The sequence below is a fragment of the Podarcis melisellensis genome (genome assembly GCF_964234715.1).
Source record: "Podarcis melisellensis genome assembly, chromosome: 12".
Classification (NCBI taxonomy): domain Eukaryota; kingdom Metazoa; phylum Chordata; class Lepidosauria; order Squamata; family Lacertidae; genus Podarcis; species Podarcis melisellensis.
This window is the reverse complement of record NC_138544.1, coordinates 34,723,042-34,749,088: the sequence shown is the minus strand read 5'-3', so window position 1 is coordinate 34,749,088 and position 26,047 is coordinate 34,723,042. Positions and strand designations below refer to the sequence as shown.

At 41.3% G+C, this 26,047-nt stretch overlaps 1 protein-coding gene across 4 annotated transcripts in view; it reads left to right on the top strand.

Annotated features, from left to right (window-relative positions):
- The window catches only part of CDK14 (cyclin dependent kinase 14), a 232,342-nt gene that overhangs the window by 46,725 nt on the left and 159,570 nt on the right, over nucleotides 1–26,047 (top strand). Inside the window, exon 1 of one of the 4 annotated variants that reach the window (XM_081882552.1) lies at nucleotides 9,435–9,876. The exons of 2 other annotated variants lie outside the window; for them this stretch is intronic. Coding sequence is in view for 1 of the 2 variants with exons in the window: in XM_081882551.1 (XP_081738677.1) it covers nucleotides 10,445–10,453 (9 nt within the window). In the remaining variant the exon portion in view is untranslated. Of the gene's footprint in view, nucleotides 1–9,434; nucleotides 9,877–10,334; nucleotides 10,454–26,047 lie in introns of those variants that run through there. One more of the 4 variants, XM_081882551.1, reaches the window with a different exon arrangement.

Sequence of the window (26,047 nt, the reverse complement as noted above, 5' to 3'; positions counted from 1 at the left end):
GGTACCAGGGGCCAAGCCCTCTCCCCGCCCTCTATATTTTTGGGGTGGGGGGATGGAGGTCCCCCAGGGTCCCAAAAGCACAGAGCTGGCGCTGTGGGACTGAATGCAGCATGCATACGCCCCAACATTCTGCTGATTAAAAATTGGGACAGGGGCCTTGCCTGTCAGGATCCCTCCCCCCATCTTACTTGCAAGCTGGCACCTCTGGTTGGTACCCTGTCTTGTGCCCCAGAGTTTGGAAGAACTGCAAGTAGGTTTCAGCTGCAGTTGAAAAGGCAAACAATTACCGTATTTTTCCGTGTATAAGACTATGTCCCCCCCAAAAAATAATGTCAAACATTTGGGGGCGTCTTATACACAGATACATCTTCCTCCGTTTTCTTAAATCAGAGCCCCCCAAAATAGGGGGCGTCTTATACATGGGGGCGTCTTATAGACAGAATAATATGGCACTTAAAGGTGTTTAGTGCTATGCAGACCCTGGGCTCTAAAGAAGGGTAAATTATGTGTAAACTACTCTTAAGCAAACAAGCCGGCAAACAAACAAACAAACAAACTCTAATGTCACCCCCAGATTACAAGACCAGAAAAAGCTGTAAGGACCAAGACTAATTCTGGAATTAACGTAAATACTGAGCATTACGTGTTTTAACTGTGGAGCATAACTTTGAAAAAATGATATTTTAAATAAAAAATTTAACAAAGAGAGGAAAAAGAGGGGGGGAGAGTAAGGGGGGGAACCACACCCATTAGTTTACATTAAAAATGCAATAACCAAATCTTAATTTAAACCTGGAACTACATGAATATCAAGGTTTTTTTTTTTTTTTTGCCAATGCAAAGTTGATATAGATAACAACCTCAGACCAAAAAGAAAATATAACGGGGCATGTCTTGGTTGACTTTTTCTACACTATAGTTCTGTCTTCAGTAACATGTCTAAAATAGTGAGGGTTTGGGGGAATACTTTTATTTAAAAGAAATGAGGATATAAAATTAGGTGTGCTGAAATAATCGTTTTAGGAACAACACATTTGGTCTCCCCTAACCCTCCCCCCCCACATCTAGTGACACTTTTTGCATCTGTATTTGCCAGCAGCTTTACTATGAGTGGTCAGAAGCAGCATGTAATGTAGTGTGGCAGCGCTAGTAAAGGTAAAGGGACCCCTGACCATAAGGTCCAGTCACGGACGACTCTGGGGTTGCGGCGCTCATCTCGCTTTATTGGCCGATGCAGCTGGCGTACAGCTTCCGGGTCATGTGGCCAGCATTACTAAGCCACTTCTGGCGAACCAGAGCAGTGCATGGAAACACCATTTACCTTCCGGCCAGAGAGGTACCTATTTATCTACTTGCACTTTGACGTGCTTTCGAACTGCTAGGTTGGCAGGAGCAGGGACCAAGCAACGGGAGCTCACCCCGTCGCGGGGATTTGAACCACCGACCTTCTGATCAGCAAGCCCTAGGCTCTGTGGTTTAAGCCACAGTGCCACCCACGTCCTGTGGCAGCACTACTATTACTTATTACGTTTATGTCCCACCTTCCCTCCAAGGAGCTGGATGTGTGGCATACATAATTCTCTTCCTCCCAATTTTATCCTCATAACAACCCTTCAAGGTAGGTTAGGTTGAGAGACCCAAGTCCACCCAGTGAGTTTCATGGCTATGTTGGGATTTGAACCCCTGGTCTCCCAGGTCCTAGTCGAACGCTCTAACCACTACACCACACTGGCTTTTTTGAGAGAGAGTGGCAGGCTTCCCTACAGCACAAGCTTAGGTTTTACTGTAAAGAGTCTCTTGCACTGCATTGCCCTTAGTTAAATGGCCTTGCTTTTTGAAACTTGAATTTAAATATCAGTGTGGGCTTTACAAGTGTTTGGTTAATTTTTTCAGCATGTACATGTACTGCCCAGCTGTAAACAATAATAAAGACCAGCATTTTCTGTGTCACAACTACTACATCAAGATGTTTTCCAATTGCTAAAATGACTGAATAATCAAAATATGACCAACTATGGTGCTACCAATTTAAAAAGCATAGCTGCCTTACAGTAAAGTGCATAAATATAAGAATAATGTATACTACTAGCCTCATCTTTTTTTAAAAAAAGGAAACCTTGCATTATTATTAATTATTCCATCTCAAGCTTTAAAATAAGAGCATTTTTCTAGTGTAGAAATTGAATGATCCCACGTTTTGTTAGGACGATTAAAAACTCATATTGGTTTTAACTTATTTTAATTTCCTATTTCTTTATCTCTCCTTTCCAAAAAAGGACAGGGACTTCTGTTCAAATAAATAACATGTGCAAGGATGGTGAACGATGTGAACAGGGTGTTCTAATCTATGTGTACACAAATAACAGGGCGTGTTGAGTGTGAGATAAAGAACTAAAAAATTGTATCTTCTCTTGCGCTGTGTATAAATAAGGTTTTTTTGTCAGTAGTCCTGAATCTAAGAAAATTTATGCCTCTCTGTTTTCTTATCAGTGGATTGCTCATTTAGCCAGACACTAAGAAACGAAATGGTTCACTGCCCAGGAATGGAAAGTGGGCATCTGAATTAAGTCTGGAGAATAGAAGGCTGCAAATATGCTGAACAGTTAAGTGTCAGTATGAAAGGGGGCTTACAGCATGAAACGTGGTTAATGCAGTATTCCACAGGGGATGGCAATTTTGCCTTGATTATTCTTGTCCAGTAATCAAATGAAGGGAGCAGCTTAAAATGAGCCTAATAAAAAACAAGAGGAAAGTTACAGATAATATTAGTTCTTACCTAGACAGGCTGTTCCATACACCCATCTTTTTCTCTCTTACAAACGCAAACCTCATGAAGATGTCTACATAATTAGGAGCCCTGTGCAGGTGAATAGGGAATGTAAACATGAGTAACTTGTGGGCTTCCCTTTGGCATAAGTGTGGCCACTACGAGAGCAGAATGCTGGAGTCAGTGCACCTTTTGCCTGATTCTGAGAGCCTATGTTGCCTATTAAATAAAAAAGTCATTTTTTATCTTACTTTATTTACATAGAGCTTAGACAATACAATACCTACAATACTTACAATACAAAAAATTACATATATGCAACCCAACATAAACACCCCGTGCATGTTTGGCTTCCAACTCTTCTCATTGTGTTTTTTTGTAATTTGTTAATTTGTACGCATTTCATTTTTGTTATTTTCTCTGTTATCAAGATTCATTCTACAGTCATACCTCCTGTTACATCCGCTTCATGCTACGTTCTCTCAGGTTACTTCCCGCGGCGACCTGGAAGTATCGGAAAGGGTTACTTTCGGGTTTCGCACATACACTTCCACCACATGTGTACGAAGGTGCCTATCCCATTTTTATACCTCCAACATAGCTTCATAGGATTTCATAGATAACTGCTGGAATTTGTTAGGGTTTTTTTTTAAGGCAACAACTTTTAGAGCAGTGTCTGTGTTGGCCAATGGGTCCTCACTGCAGCGTTCCTAGTCATTAATTTAGACAAGTCTCCATTCCTCAGCTCCACAATCAGGGGCTTTGCATCCCATTTCACCACTTGAGGAAGTGCCGTTTTTCCATTCTGCTGCTTCTTCTACCATCACCTACCTGCTCCTGTGACCGTTTGCCCTGCCTCATTTGCCAGTAGCAGAGAAGCAGCACTGCCATTGGTGCCAATTCTCAGAAAGACTACACATATTTTGAGTGAGATCTCCAAAAGGGGGGCTTCTGCCATCTGAAGCGGTAGCCTCATCCTGCTTAATGGCTAGGCTGGCTCTGCCTGTAATATAGGGATGTTAGTATTGATTGGTCTTACATGTCAAACTTGCTCGGTTGATGGTCTGGTTCACAGGTCATGCCGAGTCCAATGTATGGCTTAGTGCAAATATGCGGACACCTTGAAAACAGCCCCCTGCTGTTTTGCTTCTCCTGGGCCCTTTTTGTTGCTCATAAAACAGTGACTAAAACAGTATAAAATAATCAAGACTAGCAAAGGCAGTGTGATTAACAATTAGTATTTATTACTGAAACATGAAGCATTATAATCAGCTTAATATGGGTGGTTATGCTTAAATGAAAATGCATTTTTCTTGCAAAGATGGCATCACATGTAGTTCTGACTTCTGTAAGTCTACACCTTTTTGCAATGTGAGAATGGTTGCTCCATGGAATATGTGCCATTTATGAGGAGAAAGAATAATCCTGATTTTAAGGAACTTAAAAGTGTGCTGCAAACATGCATAAAGCATTTTGTTTCATTTGATGTGTTTTTTTTAAAAGGATAGGAAACAGCTGGTGTGAAAACCAGGACTTTGATGTACGCTTTTAGTGTGGGGAATTATGAAATTGAGAAACGTCATTAAAAGATGGGTACATTCAATGCAGACGAAGCTTAAGGTGTAAATGAACCTCTCTCTTTTATTGTGTCAAGTTTCTATTCATTTGTGTTTGGTCTTTATTCTTTTCTGCTGTTGAAGTGATGTGACTGCTTTAGAACTTGGAGGCCCTTGAATTTAGACCCTGCATGAGGCCAGCAGAAAGCTAGATATAATTTGAAGAATAAAAGTCCAGTAAGATGAGCTTTTGTTAGTAGCAAATGTATTGATGCATAGTGAGAGCGAGAGGGGTGGGGGGAGAGACACTCTTTAGTCTAAAACTGTGTAGGATTGTTATGAGAAGAAGACTTTTGAAAGTAAAGATAACGGCAATAAAACAGATGCACGTATTTGTGAAGTTGCTACTAGTAAAAATGTGTATGGCAGATGAAACATAACCTGCAGATTTTGGAATTATTAGTTAACACATTCAGGTTGCAACCTTATGAACAGGGAGACTCGGGGATGGCAAAATGCAAAATTCATCATGTGAAAGGCTGGGCTGGATGAATCTCAAGATTCCCAGAAGAAATATCAACAACCTCAAATATGCAGATGACACAACCTTGATGGCAGAGAGTGAGGAGGAATTAAAGAAGCTTTTAATGAGGGTGAAAGAGGAGAGCGCAAAATATGGTCTGAAGCTCAACATCAAAAAAAATGAAGATCATGGCCACTGGGCCCATCACCTCCTGGCAAATAGAAGGGAAAGAAATGAAGGCAGTGAGGAAAGAAATGGAAGCACTTTCTTGGGCTCCATGATCACTGCAGATGGTGACAGCAGTCATGAAATTATAAGATGCCTGCTTCTTGGGCGAAAAGCAATGACAAACCTAGACAGCATCTTAAAAAGCAGAGACATTAGTCCTTGCCAACAAAGGTCCGTATAGTTAAAGTCATGGTTTTCCCAGTAGTGATGTATGGAAGCGAGAGCTGGACCATAAAGAAGGCTGATCGCCGAAGAATTTATGCTTTTGAATTATGGTGCTGGAGGAGACTCTTGAGAGTCCCGTGGACTGCAAGAAGATCAAACCTCTCCATTCTTAAGGAAATCAGCCCCGAGTGCTCACTGGAAGGACAGATCCTGAAGCTGATGCTCCAATACTTTGGCCACCTCATGGGAAGAGAAGACTCCCTGGAAAAGACCCTGATGTTGGGAAAGATGGAGGGCACAAGGAGAAGGGGAGGACAGAGGAGAAGAAGAAGAAGAAGAAGCGGAGTTTGGATTTGATATCCCGCCTTTCACTCCATTTAAGGAGTCTCAAAGCGGCTAACATTCTCCTTTCCCTTCCTCCCCCACAACAAACACTCTGTGAGGTGAGTGAGGCTGAGAGACTTCAGGAAAGTGTGACTGGCCCAAGGTCACCCAGCAGCTGCATGTGGAGGAGTGGAGACGCGAACCCGGTTCCCCAGATTACGAGCCTACCACTCTTAACCACTACACCACACTGTCCAAGATGGTTGGACAGTGTTCTCGAAGCTACCAGGATGAGTTTGACCAAACTGTGGGAGGCAGTGGAAGACAGGAGTTTCTGGTGTTCTCTGGTCCATGGGGTCACAAAGAGTTGGACACAACTAAATGACTAAACAACAACAACAACAACAACAACGCATGGTTGCATCCAGCCAGTTTATACTGTGTTTGTAACTTAAGCTGCCTGATAATTTGCCCCTTTCCCTGCCACATACATATCCAGGCCTGTGTTGAGAGATGGACAGTCTCTACTCAGCTTTGTTCTGAAAATCCCCAAGTTCAATTGGTTTCCAGCCTTAGTCTTCCATTAAAGTTCATCAAGGGTTTACTGAGGTGGGGTCTTGACACAGTGAATAATCTAAAATAAATCTTAACTAAAATAATCAGCACTCAAAGGCAGCAACATTAATCTTTTAATATTTGTGTTGAACTAGGGCGACAAAATTTTTCAAAAACAATGTACCGTATTTTTCACTCTATAAGACGCACCAGACCACAAGACGCACCTAGTTTTTGGAGGAGGAAAACAAGGAAAAAAATATTCTGAATCTCAGAAGCCAAAACAGCAAGAGGGATCGCTGCACAGAGAAAGCAGCAATCCCTCTTGCTGTTCTGGCTTCTGTGATAGCTGCACAGCCTGCATTCGCTCCATAAGAAGCACACACATTTCCCCTTACTTTTTAGGAGGGAAAAAGTGAGTCTTATAGAGCAAAAAATACGGTATATATGTATTTCTTATCCTTTTGTGAAAGAGATTCCCACATGATCAAGAATTTCAATGTGTAATTGATCCAACTCCTCCGCAAATCTAATACAGGTGGATTGGTAAGGATTTGTGTAGCCCTTGTTTTTCTTATAAAGTCAAACCTGGGAACTCAAATGTAATCCATTCTGGAAGACCAATCGACTTCTGAAATGTTTGAGTTCTGAGGCGAGGCTTCCGATTGACTGACAGTTAGGTGTTTGCATCGCGGAAGCTGCGTCGGAGGTTCAAGTTCTGAGGAACATTCTAAAACCGAAACACTTCTGCGTTTTTGGTGTTTGGGAACTGAAACATTCAGTAATGGAGTCATTCGAGTTCCAAGGTTTGACTGTATTCTTTCTATTGAAAGATAAAAAGTAATGTGTATATAATTGTAAGTGCACAGAGTAAAAGAATTGGGGGGGGGGGCGAGATAGCCCTTGTAAGGTTACGGCCCAGATGCCATTCCCTCACATTTATTTCTTTTAAAGAAAGATTCTGAAAATAGCTCTTTGAAAATACAAGCTTGACCTAAAGTCAGTGGAAGTTTCCAACCATCTACTGAAGGATAAGTGAGACTTATTACTTTGGTTTTTGACTGGTGGAGTCTTAAGGGCCAATGACTCCTCATGTGTCTGCAAAATCAAAATGCAGCTAAATAAGGATTTGCTTAACTGAAGGACATGAAATTTCTCCATCTATTTCTGCTAATCTATTTCTGAATAAATAACTCTTTCTTAATTCTCCTGGCTCTTAAAGTCAAGTCATAGGCAGTGTTAGAAACTCAGATATATAACCTAGTCACCAAATGGCTCCTTAAACCTGGGTTACGATTGCCACAATGGAATGTCTAGGTGCCTTTTTTGCAATTATATTCATTATTATTATTATTATTATTATTATTATTATTATTATTATTATTATACTGCTTTTTATGTTGAAGGAAAAAAAATCTGAAAGCTGTTTGCAACACATTAAAACATCAAGTAAAACAATCCAGAAGAAAACAAATTCAAGTTTCAAGAAAAATATTTTAGATCCTGCTCTTAGTGTCATTTTGCTTTCCCCATATTTATTTACCTACTTAATTTATATAGCTGCCCCATAGGAAGCCAGTGTGCTGTAGTGGTTAGGGTGTCAGACTAGGACATGGGAGATCAGAGTTCAAAATCCCTTTGGATGATGATATTGAGGTGCCGCTCATCAAATTATAGCAAACTGGGGGGTGGGTAGGCAATGCCAGTGAAGACAGAATCAGGAAAACCTTAATAGATTGGAGAACTAGGCCCAAACTAACAAAATGCATTTCAACGTTGACAAATTTAAGGTTCTATACTTAGGCAGGCAGGAAGAACCTGATGCACAAATATAAGATGGGGGACATCTGGCTTGCCAGTGGTAGGTGTGGAAGGGAGCTAAGATCACAAGCTTAACATGAGTCAGTAGTGTGATGCAGCAACAAAAACAGCTAATGCTATTCTAGGCTGCATCAGCAGAAGTATAGTGTTCAGATCAAGGAAAGTAATAGTACCACTCTATTCTGCTTTGGTCAGACCACACCCGGAGTACTGTGTCCAGTTCTGGGCACCTCCATTTAAGAAGCATGTTGACAAGTTGGAATGTGTGCAGAGGAAGGTGACCAAGATGATCAAGGGTCTGGAAACGAAGTCTTATGAGAAATGATTTGAGGGAACTGGGTATGCTTAGCCTGGGAAAGAGGAAGTAGCCAACTTCGAATATCTAATAGGTTCTCGCAAGCTTGTTTTCTCCTGCTCCAGAGGGCAGGATCCAAACCAGTGGACTCAAGTTACAGAAAGGAGATTTAGAGTAAACTTTCTGAGTGCAAGAGCTGTTCAACAGTGCATCAGACTCCTATGAGAGGAGGTGGACTCTCTCCCCCTGGGGGTTTTAAAGAAGAGGTTGGATGACCATCTGTCTTGAATGCTTTAGTTAAGGTTCCTGAATTGCAGGGGATTGGATTAGATGACTCTAGAAGTCACTTCTAACTCTGCAATTCTGTGATTCTAGTTTATAACCTAATAACCCTGTTTTTCTAGGTAAATTAGTTCATAGTGCACTTCCCTTTGAGCAGTCTCTTTCACTGGATCTTACTAGGCTTTGCAGGATAAATGCTCTTGGATCAAAAAGCAGAGCTCTTTTGAGGGCCTCGGCAAATAATCCTTGCAGCTGAGTTGTTAGATTGTTAGATGTAAGGTGTTACTGGCATAATGTTGATGGAACTGAATGCACAGTTGTAAACTAGGCCAACTTCCCCCAACTTGATGTCCTCCAGATGTTTTTTGAACCCCCCTTCAGCCCCAGCCGGAATGGTCAATGATCAGGGATTGTGGGAATTGATATCCAAAACATCTGGAGAGCATCTGACTAGGGAAGAGTGAGTTAGACATGTATATTGTTCAGCCTTATTGATGGCAATAATTCAATCACTTAAACATTCTGGTTTCATTGGATTTGTTATGAGGATTAGTGAGGGCATTAATTCCCCATTAATTAAAGCTGTGGGGAAGAGCCTAATTTCTCTCTCTTTAAAATGGCCAGGCTTTAATTAACCTTGTGAAGTAGTTTCATACTACAAAGTTGAGGCACTGTGAACAAATGTCATCATATGCACTTCTTCCTCCTTCTCCCCCTGACACTTGGCAATTTTATTTTATTTTTGATGCTAGGGCATCAACTGAATTGACCATAATTCCTTGTATCATTTAAGAATCCTTCCCCACTGCCAGCCTCTTATAAGTTGTACATACATTGGCCTCCGTTCCTTAATCTACTGAAGCTCTTCCAAGGTGTACATTTACATGCCTTTCCCCCAAAAAATCCATGATGCTGCAAACCACCTAGACTGCATGTGCATAGTTACATTGGCTGCAATACTGCTGCAGAGCCTGAGTAGTGTGCCTTCCCGGGAAACTCCACAGGCAAGTCCATCACATTTTCTTTAAAAAGGCAGCAACCAAAAACCTTCCTTCCCCTATCCCTGTGCTGTCAATGGCATTTAGACGGTGAAATCTCCTTCCTTGATGATCATCAGCACCTTCCACGCAGCAACTCTGCAGAGAATATCCTTCCTTGAGGGATTTCTTTGTTTTTCTGCTTATAATTTCCCCCTTTCTTAGCTGTAGTACAGCCGCACCATTTCAGCTTGCTAGTGCAGAAAGATGTTGTGAATTCAGTTGCTGAGAATGAGGCTGGCCTGCCTGCAAACACTAATGCTCCTAGAGGCATGCTAAAGAGTCGTAGGTGAATCTAACCCGATCCTTTCTACAACAAAACGGTAAGGCTGTGTTTGTTTTTAAATAAGAGATGAATTGAATTCCTGTCGTCTTACTAAACCTGAGCCCCTCGTTTATCGCATGCTTGCAACTTGAGCAGGATTCATTCTGGGTGCATGCTGGGCTTCCTATTTTCTTTTAAATCCTTTAAACGCAGACTGGTGGTAAATGTTACAGCTATCTCAGAATCACTCATGAGACTATACACTCTCCTGAGATGCTTGGGAGGGGGTGGAAATTTTCACCTTTCTCTGTGGAAATAGGTGGGGAAGGTTTTAAGAGCTGTGCTTCTTTCTTGCTACAGCCCTTTCTCTCTCCTAGGCTGTTTTATTAAGAGTATAAAGAGGACGCTATGCACAATTTTACTCGTATATGCTTGGCTGAGTGCCCTCCGGGATGAGTGGATGAAGGACGTGACCAATCACTTTTCCATCACTGCAAACAAGTCTGTGTCATGCTGGACCTAGACGGAATAAATGGCTTCTGTAAATTAGAGGCTTTCCTTAATGTGGAAGGGAAGGAAGGCGTGTACTTTGCTGAAATGAACCTTTAAGGAAATACCAAAACAGTATGACGGAGGTCAGCGGATATTTTTTTGGGAGGGGGGCACATTACCTGTGTGTTAGCTCTGTATCAATGTTCTAAGATATTTTAAACAGCACTGGATGACAGCACTGGCAGCAGTTTTTGATCTGTGGAATAATTTAGCATGTAGGAAAGCTTGAGCAGGAGCATGCTACAACCTTAAAAGAGAAACATTTTAAAACCCAGCAATGATCAGTATAGAACAGTCAGCATGCAAAGCACGCATGAACACAGTAATAGACCAGCAAATGTGTAACAGCATGAGATGAGCCATGAACTTCATTTTATCTGCTCTGTGGTGGACCTGCCTCTCATATAGTTCTCCCATATCTATGCTAGAGTTGATTCCATTGAGTAAATTAGAGGAGCTATGCTGGCATTGAGATATATTAAAGGAACCACAGATTTAAATTCATTATTTTTTCATTGAAATGTCAAACTGAGTTTGGTCTCTTTTGACATGAAGAACACTTTCTAAATATGTGATATATTAGGAGGTGATGGGTACTACTACCTGTAGGAGCAGGGTGATGAATTTAGAGCCATATATAATAATCTAGCAACATATTAATGCTTACTTGCTCCATAGATGTCTAGCAGATATATCTCTTGATTCTCCCTGCACCTTGGCATTAGCTAGTAGAAACTCCTATTGAAATCAGTAAGACTTTCTCCCAAGGAATATATAGGATCATAGATAATAAATATATCTGTAGGAGCTTTTCTCATAGAAGAGGAAATTCAGACCTGAGTGAAATGTATTGCAAATGTGTTTTTTTCCTTAAATGTGAGTGACAGGGAGCTGCCTTATTTCAACATACTTAAGCCACAAATTTACATTTTGATAGGAATGGAACCTCTGTTTTCACTTTGGACAGGAAGGCTAATCTCATGAATTTGTGGCAGAATAATTACTTCTGCTATATCTGGGTTCTGAGTGATAATTTTATTTGCTTATGGTACAAGATGTCTGTGCATGCATAGCATCTACTTCAAGTTTCCTTAAGATTTCAGCCGACACTATCTATTGGCATTTACTTTCATTCATTTAAATGTGGCTTTTGGATGTTTTAACACCTGCTTTTATAATCAGTATTTTAAAAACTGAAAGTACTTGTAGAATGGTGGATATTGCATCTTGGCTATAGAGATGGATAGATGAATCTTCAAGGTTTTCTTGGTTTCCTGAATTATCATGGCCGATCTTAATACGCACTTGCAGGGAATAAAAACAGAATTTCATTTGCCTGAAACATTATTGGTAAATGACAGTCCTGTGAATACTGATCATGTACGAAGAAAAGGTGAAACTTGATATTGCTATCCCCACCAAAAGTTCCCACACTTATTTAACGGAAATATTCTATTGGAGGGGCAGTCCTGAATGCTCATCACAAGTTTTCTATAGGCTGTCTAGGTGTGTTCTCTTATGCAGCTATAAAAGAGCCATTGGGCTCTGATTGCTGCTAGGGTGATGGGCTTTGGTTTGTAAATCCAGGTTCAGATCCCGTTTCAGCCACAAAACCCATGGGTTGGTCATAGGCAAATCAGTGGCATGTTGCAGAAATACACATAAGCTGAGAATTAGGTAATAGGGCATGTGCTGTGTGATCATGCATGCTGTGATTTCAGAGTCTAACTACTCAAAGGAGATTTAGAAGCATCTGTGTTTAGTTTTGCCCAGGAGAGTCAGGAGGAATTCATGCGCAATGGGAAACAGTGCGTGCAACCTCAAGACCTCATCCCTGTCTCCAAACTGCAGTTTTATCATATGTATGAACCAGCGTGGGGTCCTTCGCCAGCAGCCTAACCTACCTGGTAAGACTAAGATGTCAATCTGAGCTCCTGAAGGCAGAATAGGATACAAATGGAAATTTAAATTCTTCCAAGTTGTCAAAAAGAAACACTGAACATAAATTTGGTGTATCTCATCTGGGCCATAGCAACATTAAAAAACAAAACAACTACTATCTGGCTCTCGGTCAAGCTGCAGTTCTTCAGGTCCCTCCAGTCTTTGTTCTGTTGAAATCAAGACCCTCAAGACAACTCTCTTATCCAGCTAGGAGAAGATGGTTAAAGGAAGTGAATGACATTATTCAGTGACACTATTAATTCTTTTAGAAAAGAGATGGTTGACCTGTTTCAGTTGCACTGAAGACCACATGGGGAATGTGCACCATTGCAGATTCCATAAAGGCTGGAAGTATTCAGTTTGTTAATGAGAACTGGATTTCTTACAAATACCTGGAGACTGTGTTTATTGGATAAATTTGTAACCTATGCAATACAAGTTCTTTATTTTCACCTTCCTTGACATTTGGAAATGAGACCTATCAACAAAGGGTGTTTGTATATTTATTGTGTAGATTTCCAAGCACTGGTTTCCACCAATGTTTTCAAGCAGGAATAACCAGTAATTTAATGGTTTTTTAAAAAATGAAGTATAGAATTGTGCTTGAAAACAGGTTCAGTAGTTCCTTCCATTCCATGAGAAAGTAATGCTTTTCTTAGACCTCCTGTAGTCCAGAAAATTGATAGTGCATTGAAAAGATTTTTTTTATTGTTCTGTAGTACAAATACTCATGCTACTCAACCTGTGTTTGACTGAAGTATAGCAACAGTGATTCATGGCATGTCAGTGGATTCCAGCTCTCACAGGTAGCAGATTACCGCTTTCAAAGAGAACCTTTTTGCTGAGTGCCAGCTGGCACTGCGGTTTCTGCATGGTGTGTAGCTCCCAACACACTTTGCCCTTTGTTAACCAATTGCGATGTGTGAGTAGTTTCGTCATCCTGGTTCTAGGTCAACAGAGCATGCACGCGCGCATGCACACACACACAAACAAACACACTGACACACACTCCTGCTGTTACATATATATGCAACTCCTGCAGGAGGGCAGGAGGCTCTTACTGAACATGGTGAGCATATATTCATTTTCAGGTCACACTTTTAAAGTGCATATTCTATCATACGGTTCAAAATTAAACATAAGTATCTTGTTGACAAATTCTTGGCTAGTTTTTCTTAACCTACATTACAAAGAAATGAAACTAATTATCTGGTTCTCATTTAACATACCAAAGTTCCTTCTAAACAATAGTATTTCTTTTGCTTTTTAATTGCAATATACCCTCAGAACCAGCTGTTCCAAACATTCATTGCATTAAAACCAGAGTGAAGATTTGCCTGTAGACTTCATATTAGAAATGTACCCTATTGTGATGTGCTACATGACAGAAACCTGAGCTACTGCAGTTCCTTTGAGGAAACATAGCCAGAATTAGTTGACATCGTTCTATGTTCTATGATTGTGCAAGAGTTAAGAAAAATAACAGCCTCCTAAAACTTAGATGCTTGTGCTCAAATATTTAAACATATGGATGATCCAAGTGTTGGGCTCTTTCCTAGGAATATGAAGTAGTTTTCCAGCTGCTTGCTTTCAGTTTCGAAAATTCACAAACTATGATTCTCCAAGTATTTAGATGGATCTCCTCTGTCATTATCTCCCCACCCATTCCCCATTAGGAAGCTCTCTTCATAGTTGCTTTTTGCAATATGCTTCTCTCAGGAATCTCTAAGCATTTATACTCCTCTGGCATTGATCACGCCTACAAAATATAAACATAATGCTGACCTGTCTAAAGAAGAATGAGGATTGCCAATAGTACTTCAAATGACACCCTTATATTGAAAGAACTGTGTAAATGATCAATTCTTTAAAGTGTGTTGTGCCAACATGTTGTACCTGAGAATTTCTAGCTACTTGGCAGCTCATATTTAGGTGAAAGAATTAATAACTTTGCACATTAGGTTTTCAGCGCAGCTGTTCTGACTAGTTGTGGTCATTCATCCGCTACCATGGTAGAATATTACAACTCCTAGATAGGATGCAGTTCTACCCAACAATATAAAACCCCAATAGTTTTTGAGCAGCTGGGCAGACAGCTGCCTTTCTTACAGCAGATGCAATACCCAGTTGATGCAAAACCCGGATTCTTGCTGTGAGGAACACACACACACACACTGTTTAACAAATGAATGAGCTTGATATCTTGCAAGATGATGTATGAGTTGAGCTGTGAACTTGTGCTGGCTGCAACTCAAGATACTCGACCTCTGAAGCAAATTTAGGTGGTGCTGCTGTCATCCTCCTGCTAAATTTCTGCTCATAATACTGATGTGTCATCACGAAGTGTGAGGTAGCACTGCCACGAAGCCCCATTCCAAGCACTTCCTCTCTTTTTAGATATAGGCTTCGCTGGGTTGCAGACACAGCAGAACTGCTCCAGATGGGGGCAGAACGTGCACTTCTTCTGCTTAGTTCTCCCTTTCTATGATTGGTGCTCATTTCTTGCTATGTATGATGGTGCCTGTCTATAACAACTGGCTTTGAAAGCCTTTTCAGTGTGACATTGAAGCTGCTGTGCCCTGTGAGCTCTAGGAGTGGTATCCATTCTGAGCAGGATAAAAGGCACAAGTTCCTCGCTTTATTTTATTTAAAATAATTTCTTAACAGTTCTTCATCAAAAGTTCCCAGGGCGTATTAATTATGAGACTTGTGGCACCTGCATTTTGTTCATTTCTGTGCTTGTTTTATAGCCCTAGCTTACCAAGAAGCCAGCCAAGCTCTTGCAATGCAGGAGAGGATGCTTGGGTGTCTAAGGCTTTTTCTATCTCACCGTTACAAAGTGAAACCAGAAGCCGGGACCATCAGCCATGTCAGCAGGGAAATCCTCAACAGCATTCAGGAATCTTTAAGCCTTATGGGGCAGGCGCGCTTAATAGGCCCACCATCCCTGGAGAGAGAGAGAGAGAGAGAGAGAGAGAGAGAGAGAGAGAGAGAGATATCGATCTACTTCCAGTCCAAACCTCACCAAGAGGAGATCTGACCACAACAACAGGGTTACTGATGAGATTCTCATTTTCAGACCACCAATTTCTCGAGTGGTCAGAAATACCAGGTATTAGCAAATGGTATTATAATGGCCTCATAGTGGTCATGTGGTAAGGAAGTCCTGAGCTGCCTCTTTCCAAGATGTACCTGAAGTGAATATTGAAGCCCCCAATACCAACACCCTGGGTTGTCCAGCAAACACCACAGCCGGCTCAATTGCCATCTATCTTACCTTACTGGATAATCTCCCTTTCAAATCTCGGCCACTTATTATTCTGCAGTTTTGTTCTATTTGTCTTCGGGCAAGAAAAGAGAACTTTGGAATGGTGATAACTGAATTTGTGTACTTTGCTTCCTGCACATTTCCTCACTCATAATTTTGTGTGTGTGTAAAAGCTGCTCATTAGACAACTAATGTTCTTCCTTCATTAATTAGCTGTTTTACAAGAGTACCCCAGAATAAAAATTAAAAATGTTTCGTCTGAGAGGTCATGACTTTCTCCATGACCTCAAAATTCAACACAATGCAATAATTTCATATTTACATGACTTCATCACTGAATAGCATTAATTCCAAAAACTAAAATAGACTGGATACATCAATGCCTTGCCAAGCTTAAAATAATTTCCTATATTCATCATTGTAGCATATCTATTACTCAAAAGTGGTTGGAAGCAAGCAAAAATTGTGGTGTATAACAACTGGCCTGTGAGCGGCATATTGTAATAAAGGATATTGGAGATGAGGAAGTCTGCTTTTTGGTACACGTTAGTGGAAGGTATGCATTTAATTTGGCTTTGGTTCTTTTAAGTTTTGATAATGCCAGATGACAGTAAAGAACAGGAAACTAAAGAGTGAAGAACATACAAGTCAAAGTAAAAAAATCATTTCCCTTGGCCTTCTACAAGGAATTAAACTACTGTGAATTATATTTTCTGAATATTATATTTGGCTAAATACAGCATCTGCAAAGGCATGCAAGGAATTGAATTAAACAAATTTAAAATACTAGCTATTCTAGGCTGCATCAACAGAAGTATAGTGTCCAGTTTAAGGGAAGCAATAGTCCCACTCTATTATGCAGCAGCTCCCTCCCACCAGAAGCCAAGGTTATCTAGAGCATTGGTTCAGGGGATCCTGCCTGCTGCTACAGGTCCTCAACCTGTGGAGTGTTTGGTTCATCCTCTGAGGACTCCACCTCTGTTGCTAGGTCAGGGCTAGGCATGACAGGTGATGATGATGATAAATACAGTGGTGCCTCGCAAGACGAAATTAATTCGTTCCGCAAGTCTCTTCGTCTTGCGAGTTTTTCGTCTTGCGATGCACGGTTTTCCATAGGAATGCATTGAAAATCAATTAATGCGTTCCTATGGAAACCGCCTTCCCCCGACGTCTTCTGGCGGGCGGCATTTTAAAATCGCCCGGGACAGCGGAGGACTTCTCCGCTGTCCGGGGCGATTTAAAAGCCCCCGGGAAGGCAGGCAGGGGGGACAAAGGCTTTCTCGCCCCGCCGCTCGGCTTCGGGACATCGTTCCGATGCCGGGCGGCTGGGGGAGGCGTTCCTGCCCCGCCGCCTGGCATCGGGACGATGCCCCGAAGCCGGGCGGCGGGGGGAGGCTTTCCCGCCCCGCTGCCCAGCTTCGGGACATCGTTCCGATGCCGGGCGGCGGGGGGAGGCTTTCCCGCCCCGCCGCCGGGCTTCGGGACATCGTTCCGATGCCGGGCGGCGGGGGGAGGCTTTCCGGCCCCGCCGCCCAGCTTCGGGACATCGTTCCGATGCCGGGCGGCGGGGGGAGGCTTTCCGGCCCCGCCGCCCAGCTTCGGGACATCGTTCCGATGCCGGGCGGCGGGGGGAGGCGTTCCTGCCCCGCCGCCCGGCATCGGAACGATGCCCCGAAGCCGGGCGGCTGGGAGAGGCGTTCCTGCCCCGAAGCCGGGCGGCGGCGGGAGGCTTCAAAAGCCGTCCGGGGGCTTTTAAATCGCCCCGGACAGTCCAGGACCTCTTCCCAAGGCGGGCGGGGGGCAAAAGTCTTTGCCCCCCCTGCCTGCCTTCAAAAGCCGTCCGGGATAGCGGGAAGCGCTTCCCTGCTATCCCGGACCGCTTTTAAAATGCTGGCGGTGGGGAGCAAAGCCTTTCGCCCCCGCCGGCCTTCCTGGACCTCTTCTGAAGTCCGGAGGGGGGGAAAAGGCTTTGCTCCCCACCGCCAGCATTTAAAAAAAGGTCCCCGAGATTTCCCTATGGGCTTTCGTCTTGCGATGCAAGCCCATAGGGAAAATCGTCTAGCGAAGCGTCGCAAAAACCGAAAAACCCTTTCGTCTTGCGGGTTTTTCGTCTTGCGAGGCATTCGTCTTGCGGGGTACCACTGTACTGGAGTAGAAACTCTAAACTTTTTAAAAAGTTGCAAAGAATCAGTCTGGTTTTAAGGTAACTTTGGATATCATATTAACACTGTTTCCAAAGATGACGTTTTTGGTTGGAGTGGCAGCTGAGTGCTAGCATTGGTGGCTTACCATTAAAAAGTTGTATCCAACCAAGTTATACTTGGAGTAGACCCATTGAAATTAATGAACCTAAGTTACTCATGTCCATTAATTACAGTTTGTATACTCAGAATATGACTAACATTGGATACAGCACATCAACTCTTTATTTCACAGTAAGAGCTTTCTGATTCCCAATGTATTATAGGATATAATTTTACAAGAAAACAACAAATCTCTAGTGCTAATTATGAAGTGTGTCAAGAATATGATATTTCTTATGGTCCTTCCTTGTCTATGGACTGTGAAACAGCTAAATTTATTATTAGGATCAGTTTTGGTTCACTACTCAGCCATTCATTTTGCTCTTCTTTCTCTCCCTCTCCTGGAAAAAAAATATGTTTGCTGATACCCTTTCTTGAAATGAAATTATGCTTTCTTCGCAACAGCCTTTAGGCAGCAGCTTTTTCATCTTTCTTTTGTGCTACTTCCAGCAGACATTTGAAAGCAGGAAGATTGCATAAAGATGAGTTAAAAGCCAGTGTGTTTAAGCAATCATATTACTGTCTCCATTGTCCAAAGGCAGCAGGCCAATTCTTGAGTACGTAAAGTAGGAGAAGGATGGCCGGCTTTGAACCTGTCTAGGACCCAAAGAAAAAATTAGACACTGGGGTGGTTGTCTTGAAAGTAGGTCACAACCCTGCAAATACTATAAATCTTCCTACTGCTGGCAGCTACACTAAACTACATATTATTAATGGAAGTTGGATGAAAGCATTAACAGGAGTGTAGAGGCTTGGGTTTAAACTGTAAAAAAAGCCCAAGAACACTAGGATCTTTTTAAACAACAGTCTACCTTTAAAGACCAATGATAATCAGGATTCCTGTCTGTCATGACATTGATACCTCCGCTTTTCTGTCTGCTCCATTTAATTTGTAGCCAGAAGGCCTGCTCCCCAAATACGAGGACAAAACAGTAACACTATATTGTGTGTTGTGTCATCATTACCCACAGGAACTTTAAACTTTTTTTCTTCCTGATTTAGGGAGCCTCTTATGATAATTCAATAATTCATCCATTGCAAGATTTAGATCTTGGATTCTTTTCTGTTAGAAATACCTAACCAACTTTGGTTAGTTTTCATTTAATGGCTCAATACTTGCTTAAATGAATCAATAGTATTATATCTTCCTGCCTGAAAATATGTTCAGATGAAGTCTGAGTTTTGAAACGCTGTCCTGCTAAAAGAGGGTCTGATATGTTACTTGAAATTGATGGTTTTGAGAAAGATGGGGGGGGGGAATGGCCATGCTCTTAATTCATTAATCTTGTAAAATAATGCATATAATCAAACCACCCGTTGCATCACAGGCATTTCCCATTTTAGTCCATCTGTGAATATGGCTGTGCATTGGCCTCCCGTGCTACATTCAGTATTGATGCAGTGTTGAAACGGTCTGTTACAGAAATCTGCCCAGGCACTCGAGATAAGGAAACTGTACAGACACACAGTGTGTGGTGGGGAAGGGTTGTTATCCACTGGTAGAGCATCTGCTCTGCATGTGAAAGGCCATAGGTTCAATCCCTGGCATCTCCAGGTATGGCTAGGTGTGAAAGCTAGTCTGGGTAGATGATACTGAGTTACATAGACCAATGATCTGACAGAGTATAAGGCAGCTTCTTATGTTCTTTCAGCTGACTGTGCTTGAGCTTCTGTACAAGGTAATTTACAGGCAGTGCCTGCAGAAGATAATGGAAAACCAGAGGAGTATTTGCTTGCAAGAGATTTGTAGTTTATAGTTCAGAAAGTAAAGAAGCGTCTAGGTAGCCTGTGCCTCTTATCTCGTGTACAAGCACAGGCTGCTAAGGAATACATTCACTATCAGTGCTCCTACCATGGTACAGTGGTACCTCATGTTACAGATACTTCAGGTTACAGACTCCGTTAACCCAGAAATAGTACCTCAGGTTAAGAACTTTGCTTCAGGATGAGAACAGAAATCGCACGGCTGCGGCGCAGCAGCAGCAGGAGGCCCCATTAGCTAAAGTGGTACCTCAGGTTAAGAACAGTTTCAGGTTAAGAACGGACCTCCGGAACTAATTAAGTTCTTAACCCACAGTACCACTGTATTTAATGACACTACACTTTCTGGAAAAGGGTTTGTTCATGTGCTCCATCTCTACTTCAGATATCAGCATATTCCTTTCAGAGTTTTAACTTTTTGACATTTAATTTCTTCTGTAGTTGTTACAGCCGTTGCTCTGCATGGAATTTGAACTAGAGGCAACCTTAATGCAATGTGTGAATGCTGCAGAGAATTGTTTGGTTTCTATGGAGATAATTTTCTCTCCTTAAAATGTAATGGTCTATCAATACATTTGCTGGGAATGCAGAGACATGCTTCAAATACCAGGAGTACAGTGAATCACCCACTATTTATTAAAGGTTTGGAAGCATCTACTGTAGTTCCATTTGGGTTGAAGCATTGCCAAAACTTGTACAAGATATTACCTGGGAGGCCCTGGGCTCTTGAGACCTGGTTCATATCTGCAGGCATAACGAATATATATATATATATATATATATATATATATATATATATATATATGCTTTCGTAGATTTTCACGGGTACAGGAATGCAGGTTTTGGTGTCCTCGGGTGTCTTCCCGTGTAAAAGTTGGGGTGTCTAGGCGACGTTTCGACGAGGTCTCACTCGTCATCTTCAGGCTGGTGCTTTCGGCTTCTTGTTACTGGAACAGAGCAGGATCTCAGTGTTTGAGTTCCTATAAATACTGTTGAGGGGGTGTGGTGTATAGCCTCCAATGTTCTGGGCAGAGAGGAAGTTCCCAGGCTAGTGTGCCTTTTCTTCTTTTGTTCCTTAATTACTTGAGGGACATCTTGAGTGATTTCTTGAGTGATATCCTGAGTACCACTTAGGTGGGTCATTAGGTGTGGATTAGTTGCTAAAGTCTTTGTGTCTTGACCTCTTGAACTTTGTGAAGAGTTTTTCTGAGAAGATGGCTGTACTGCACTTAGTTGTGCTCTGGCTTGGCTTCGTGTATAGGGGCGAGCTGTGGTTTTGTGGCCTGTGTCAGCCAGATCTGTGTAGGGATTGCAGGGGGGTGCAGCATCCGGAGGTGCCACCATGGTTTGGCTACTGGATGGTGTCTGTAATTTATCTGTGGAGAGGGTCTGGGTTTGGGTCTGGTGTGGTTGGTTGGTGATGGCGTTCTGTGTGCCTCTGGATCTGGTGTCAGTTTTTGTGGGGAGGGCTAATTTCCAGATGTCTGGCAAGCGGGATGTGTCGTCACGCTTGTTCATGTTGTGAGGGTGTTTCTCTATCTCGATGGCTTCCATGATTATTCTCTTGTGGTGATGTTCCATGTTAAAGAGCAATTTGGAATCTGCAAAATTAATTTCGTGTCCTGTTTCTTTCATGTGTTGGAAAAGAGAGGAAGTTTTTTCTTCTTTTTTGACGGCATTCTTGTGTTCTGCGATACGTGCATTTATTCGTCTGTTTGTTTGTCCAATGTACGTGGCTGGGCAGACTTTGCAGGGTATTTCATAGACCCCTTGGTTTTCCAACTGGATTTTATCCTTGGGGTTTCTGAGGATATTGGCTATTTTTTGGTTGGTGCAAAAGGCTGTTTTGATATTGTGTTTATGGAGGATTTTGCTAATTTTATCTGTAGTGCCCTTGATATAAGGAAGGAGGGCCATGCCATTGTTTTCTTCTGTGTCTTGGTTTTTGGGGGGTGTTTCTTTTTGGATTAGCTTCGTAACCCTGTTTTGCTGGTATCCATTGGCAATTAACACATTTGAGAGATTCTGTAACTCAGTTGTCAAGTGGTCTTTGTCAGCCAGGCGTTTGGTTCTGGAGATGAGAGTCTTGGCTACGGAGTTTATTTGTGCAGGGTGGTGGTGTGATTGTGCATGTAAGTAGCGGTTGGTGTGTGTTTTTTTCCGGTAGATAGTGTGTCCTAGGGAGCCATCAGGTTTTTTGTAGATTAGGACGTCAAGGAAGGGAAGTTGGTTGTTGGCTTCTATTTCCATAGTGAATTGTATTTTGGGGTGTAGGCTGTTGAGATGTGTGAGGAAGCTATCCAGTTTTTCCTTCCCGTGTGGCCAAATTACAAAGGTGTCGTCAACATATCTGAGCCAAAGTTTGGGTTTGTGTTCTGACTTGTCTAAAGCATTGGTTTCAAAGTGTTCCATGTACAGGTTTGCGATGACCGGTGAGAGGGGTGATCCCATAGGTGCTCCTTCTATCTGTTTGTATCTTTGTCCATTGTGGATGAAGTACGTGTTGGTTAGGCAGTGGTTGGTCAGGTCCAAGATGTATTCGGGGGGATTGTATTTGTTTTGAATGGCTGTCAAGGCTTCATTAATGGGCACTTGTGTGAAGAGAGATACAACATCGAAGCTCACAAGTAGGTCATTAGGATGTAGGTTTTGCTTCTTTATTGTTTCTATGAACTGGAAGGAGTTTGGAACGTGTGAAGAGATGGATTCTGCATAGGGCTGAAGTTGCTTGGCGAGAAATTTAGCGAGATTTTGTAGAGGTGAGCCTATGGAGCTGACTATTGGTTGTTGTCTTTCCTCAGGTTGGTGAGTGCTTTCTGTTCTTCTGTTCTTCTTTGTGTACTCACCAACCTGAGGAAAGACAACAACATAATCATTCTCCCAGCAGACAAAGGTAATGCCACTGTTGTGATGAACACATCGGACTACCAAGCAAAACTATCAAATCTACTCCAAGATCCTACCTACCAACCTATAAAAACAGATCCCACCACCTATCTGGAAAAAACCACCAAATCCAAAATAAAAGCCTCTCCTATCAGTGAAGAAATCCAGCTAAGAATCATCCCCAGAGAAAAATCATCCAGATGCCCCAAACTCTACGGCCTCCCCAAGATACATAAAGAAGGAACACCACTCAGACCAATAGTATTGCACATGAGGTAACCTTAAAGATAAATATGGGATCACTTAGTCATCCATGATGTTGCACTCTTCAAGTATGTATAGTCAATCACTCTTGATTTTTGTGGAAAATATCTGACAGTATTAACGTGTGTGTGTGTGTGTGTGTGTGTGTGTGTGTGTGTGAAGGGAAACACCACATAAGTGAAATCTTTTTTCTATCATAATATGTCTCTGTCCTTCTAAAGGACAAAGGGTTGAACCAAATTCCTAGACTAGGAGATAGATATACCTCATATGGCTTTCACTTCTCATGAAATTCTGAGTCTGTCTTTCTGACTCATCAGTCATTATCTTTAGCCCTCCCTGTCCAGGTGTAAAAGACCTTGTATACTATTCTAGCCCTAAAAGCCAGCAACTGCATTCTTAAATTTTTTAAGTGTGCTTTCTAAGGAAAATATAATATTTATTTCAAAGCAAGATTGTTCTGTTATATATACTATAGCATGCTATGAATTTATAGAATTTATACACAAAAATACATAACATTTTACATAACAAAGTAAAAGCAATTACCCTCCCCACTGTTCAAGAGGCTATAAATTGGTTTAATTAGCTAAGGCTAATTAATGAAATATTTTTTTCTAGTACAGCAAAAATTTCCCAAAATTATATTACAGATTTTGGGGTTTTGTAATGCACTTAAGGAATGATAATGTGGACATATCACTCACCCACCTTTAATCTTTAAAGAATAGAATTTAGCCCTGAATTGCTTCATCCTAGAAGCTGAATAAGATGTCATATGCACTTTATTAGCTCTACTTCTGAACAACTCACTCAAAGGTTTTGCAAAAGATAACACTTTGCCCTTTGAACGTAGGCAAGATAATGTCATGTGAAAAGTTCAAAAATAGAACGTGTCATTCCACAAATATTTTGTTTGTTCCAGACATCAGAAAAAGAATCATCTTTTTATACATGCTAGTCTTGTGACCATTTAATTGATTTGTTTTTCCAGTTCAGTTATAAAATACAGTATTGGGCTAGTTGCCCAATCCATAGTTCTGCATGCAAACACAGTAGTGTTTGCAGAGCTGTATAAATGGTTGTTGCCATATATCTGTCTTGAGAGAGAATGGAAGAATGTGCCATCTTGGGTAAAGCCAAACCACCAGAGAGTTGCAGCACCTGCTGTAGCTGTAGAGACCAGTACGAGAGAGACATGTTTTATTGCAGCTTGGGCAGATGAAGGGTGTCCAGATTAACTATTAAAGAACCACCACGGTGTTTCTTCTCTCTGCCTCTGTTAAATGAATTCTTATAATCTTTCACACTTCCTGATAGGGTTTCATATGTGATTTCCATGAATGCAGCATCAAGACAAGCAGCCTACCATTGTGAAGTGGAGATCTCTGTATTGAGACTCTCTTTGTACGGATCTTGACGGCAATGAATTTTGTACACCTACTGCAGACTTTTGTGTTTGCTTTCCTGTACTGAGGTCAGCGCTCTCTTGCCCAAGGGTTGTTGGCTATGGTTTGCCATTTATACAGTTAGGCATTTATTTATTTCAGTGGATATACTTAAATTATTGAATAACTTCATTCAGATGTTTCTGTAGAGGAAACCCTTGGAGTAGTGGTGAGACTTGGTTTAGACTTTGTCTTAGTACAAAATGTTTTGGTTTTTTTTAAATAAAATAATAGTTGCCATCAACATTGGATCATGGCTGCATTTTGTATGCAAGGAGATAACCTCTTGCCTAGCATATCTCATCTTAAACTATTGCTTTTGCTGAGCCAGATAAAATCTATGGCAGCAGGTATTTTACAAAGTTATTTTCAATGTGAGGGAAGATGAATTCTCTAGAGTAAATTACAATCAGGATTCAGTGCACGGCTAATCATGGCAACCTTCTGTGTACTGCCTTTATTTGTTTTAAAGTATCTAACAATTAAGTTACATTTGCAACATAAACATTATAGCTCTCCATCTCATTTTGCATATATGCAAAAGGACTACCAGCATCTGTGAAGCTGTAGGATATTATGCACACAATGTGTATATCTAATCTTGTCTTTGTTATCAAATATTGATATTTGATATTTGGGTCATAGTGGCAGGTTATAGTGACAGCAAAAACCTTACCTGTGCAATATAATAATTGATTTAGGTAGCCAGAGCAAGTAACTTTTGACTCTGCTCTTGCATCAACTTTCATAACTGATGCAGAGTGATATGTGCCACGAATTTGTAGCATTCAGATTTACGGTAATGATTAGATCTTCTAGCCATTCTGGTTGTAGAATTGTGTAAGGGCCTACTACACGCATCTTGGAGTTCATTGGATCATATATATTATTTAATTGTGTCTTTGAATTCAGTTTTTATACTAGAGGCATTGTATGGAAAGAGGTACTTTAGTGTTACTTTCTATCTCTCTTGCTTTTTTGCAGAATTGTATTTCAAAGTAAGCTAGTCTTATTGTTTAAACTATTTTGAATTTGAAATTTTTATTGGTATACAGATCCATTGGCTTCCTGTTACACTGCAAAGGAAGCCTTTTTGGTGAGATATAGTCTTACTATTTTGGGGAAGCATTTTATGCTTCCTCTAGCGATGAGCACCACAGGTGATGGCAATACCATTTTCAAGGACTTGCTTAACACGTTTAGGCTTTAGAAGGTAGCTAATTGCTCTGAATCCATAAGTTAATAAAATACTTAATTCACAAACAACTGAAAAGTAATAGCTGTTGACTTGGTCGTTCCTTTGAATGCATTGGCTTTGGAGATCATCTCACAAATGTGAAGAACAACCTGGAGATTATTTTTGCAATTCCATTTTTAAAGTATTGCATTTAATGCACGAATAAAAATACATACTTGTGTGCTTTGGAACCGGCTCCTCATCTTCCTTTTAGGAGCTCTACCCAGATACACAAGGAGATTACATCAGTTCTCCTTTCTGATAATTGCAAATCTAAGAGTCCCCTCTACTTCTGTGGAGTACTATTTGGAAACTTGAGAGGTTTGGAACAAACACTCTGTGCCTAGCATATTACATTTGAAAAAAGTCTGCTGTCTGAGAACAATTGAAATAAATTGGATTTGAAGTAATAAAATCAGGATATGCACTTTGAGGAAAAATGTGCTTTTAGAAAGTGTTTATACCACTAGACTTATACATGAAGGCAACACTTTGAAGTCAATTATCCCAAGGCTAGATAGAGATTCTTTTGTGCTTCAACAACAAAAAATGGTGTTGGCCCACCATTT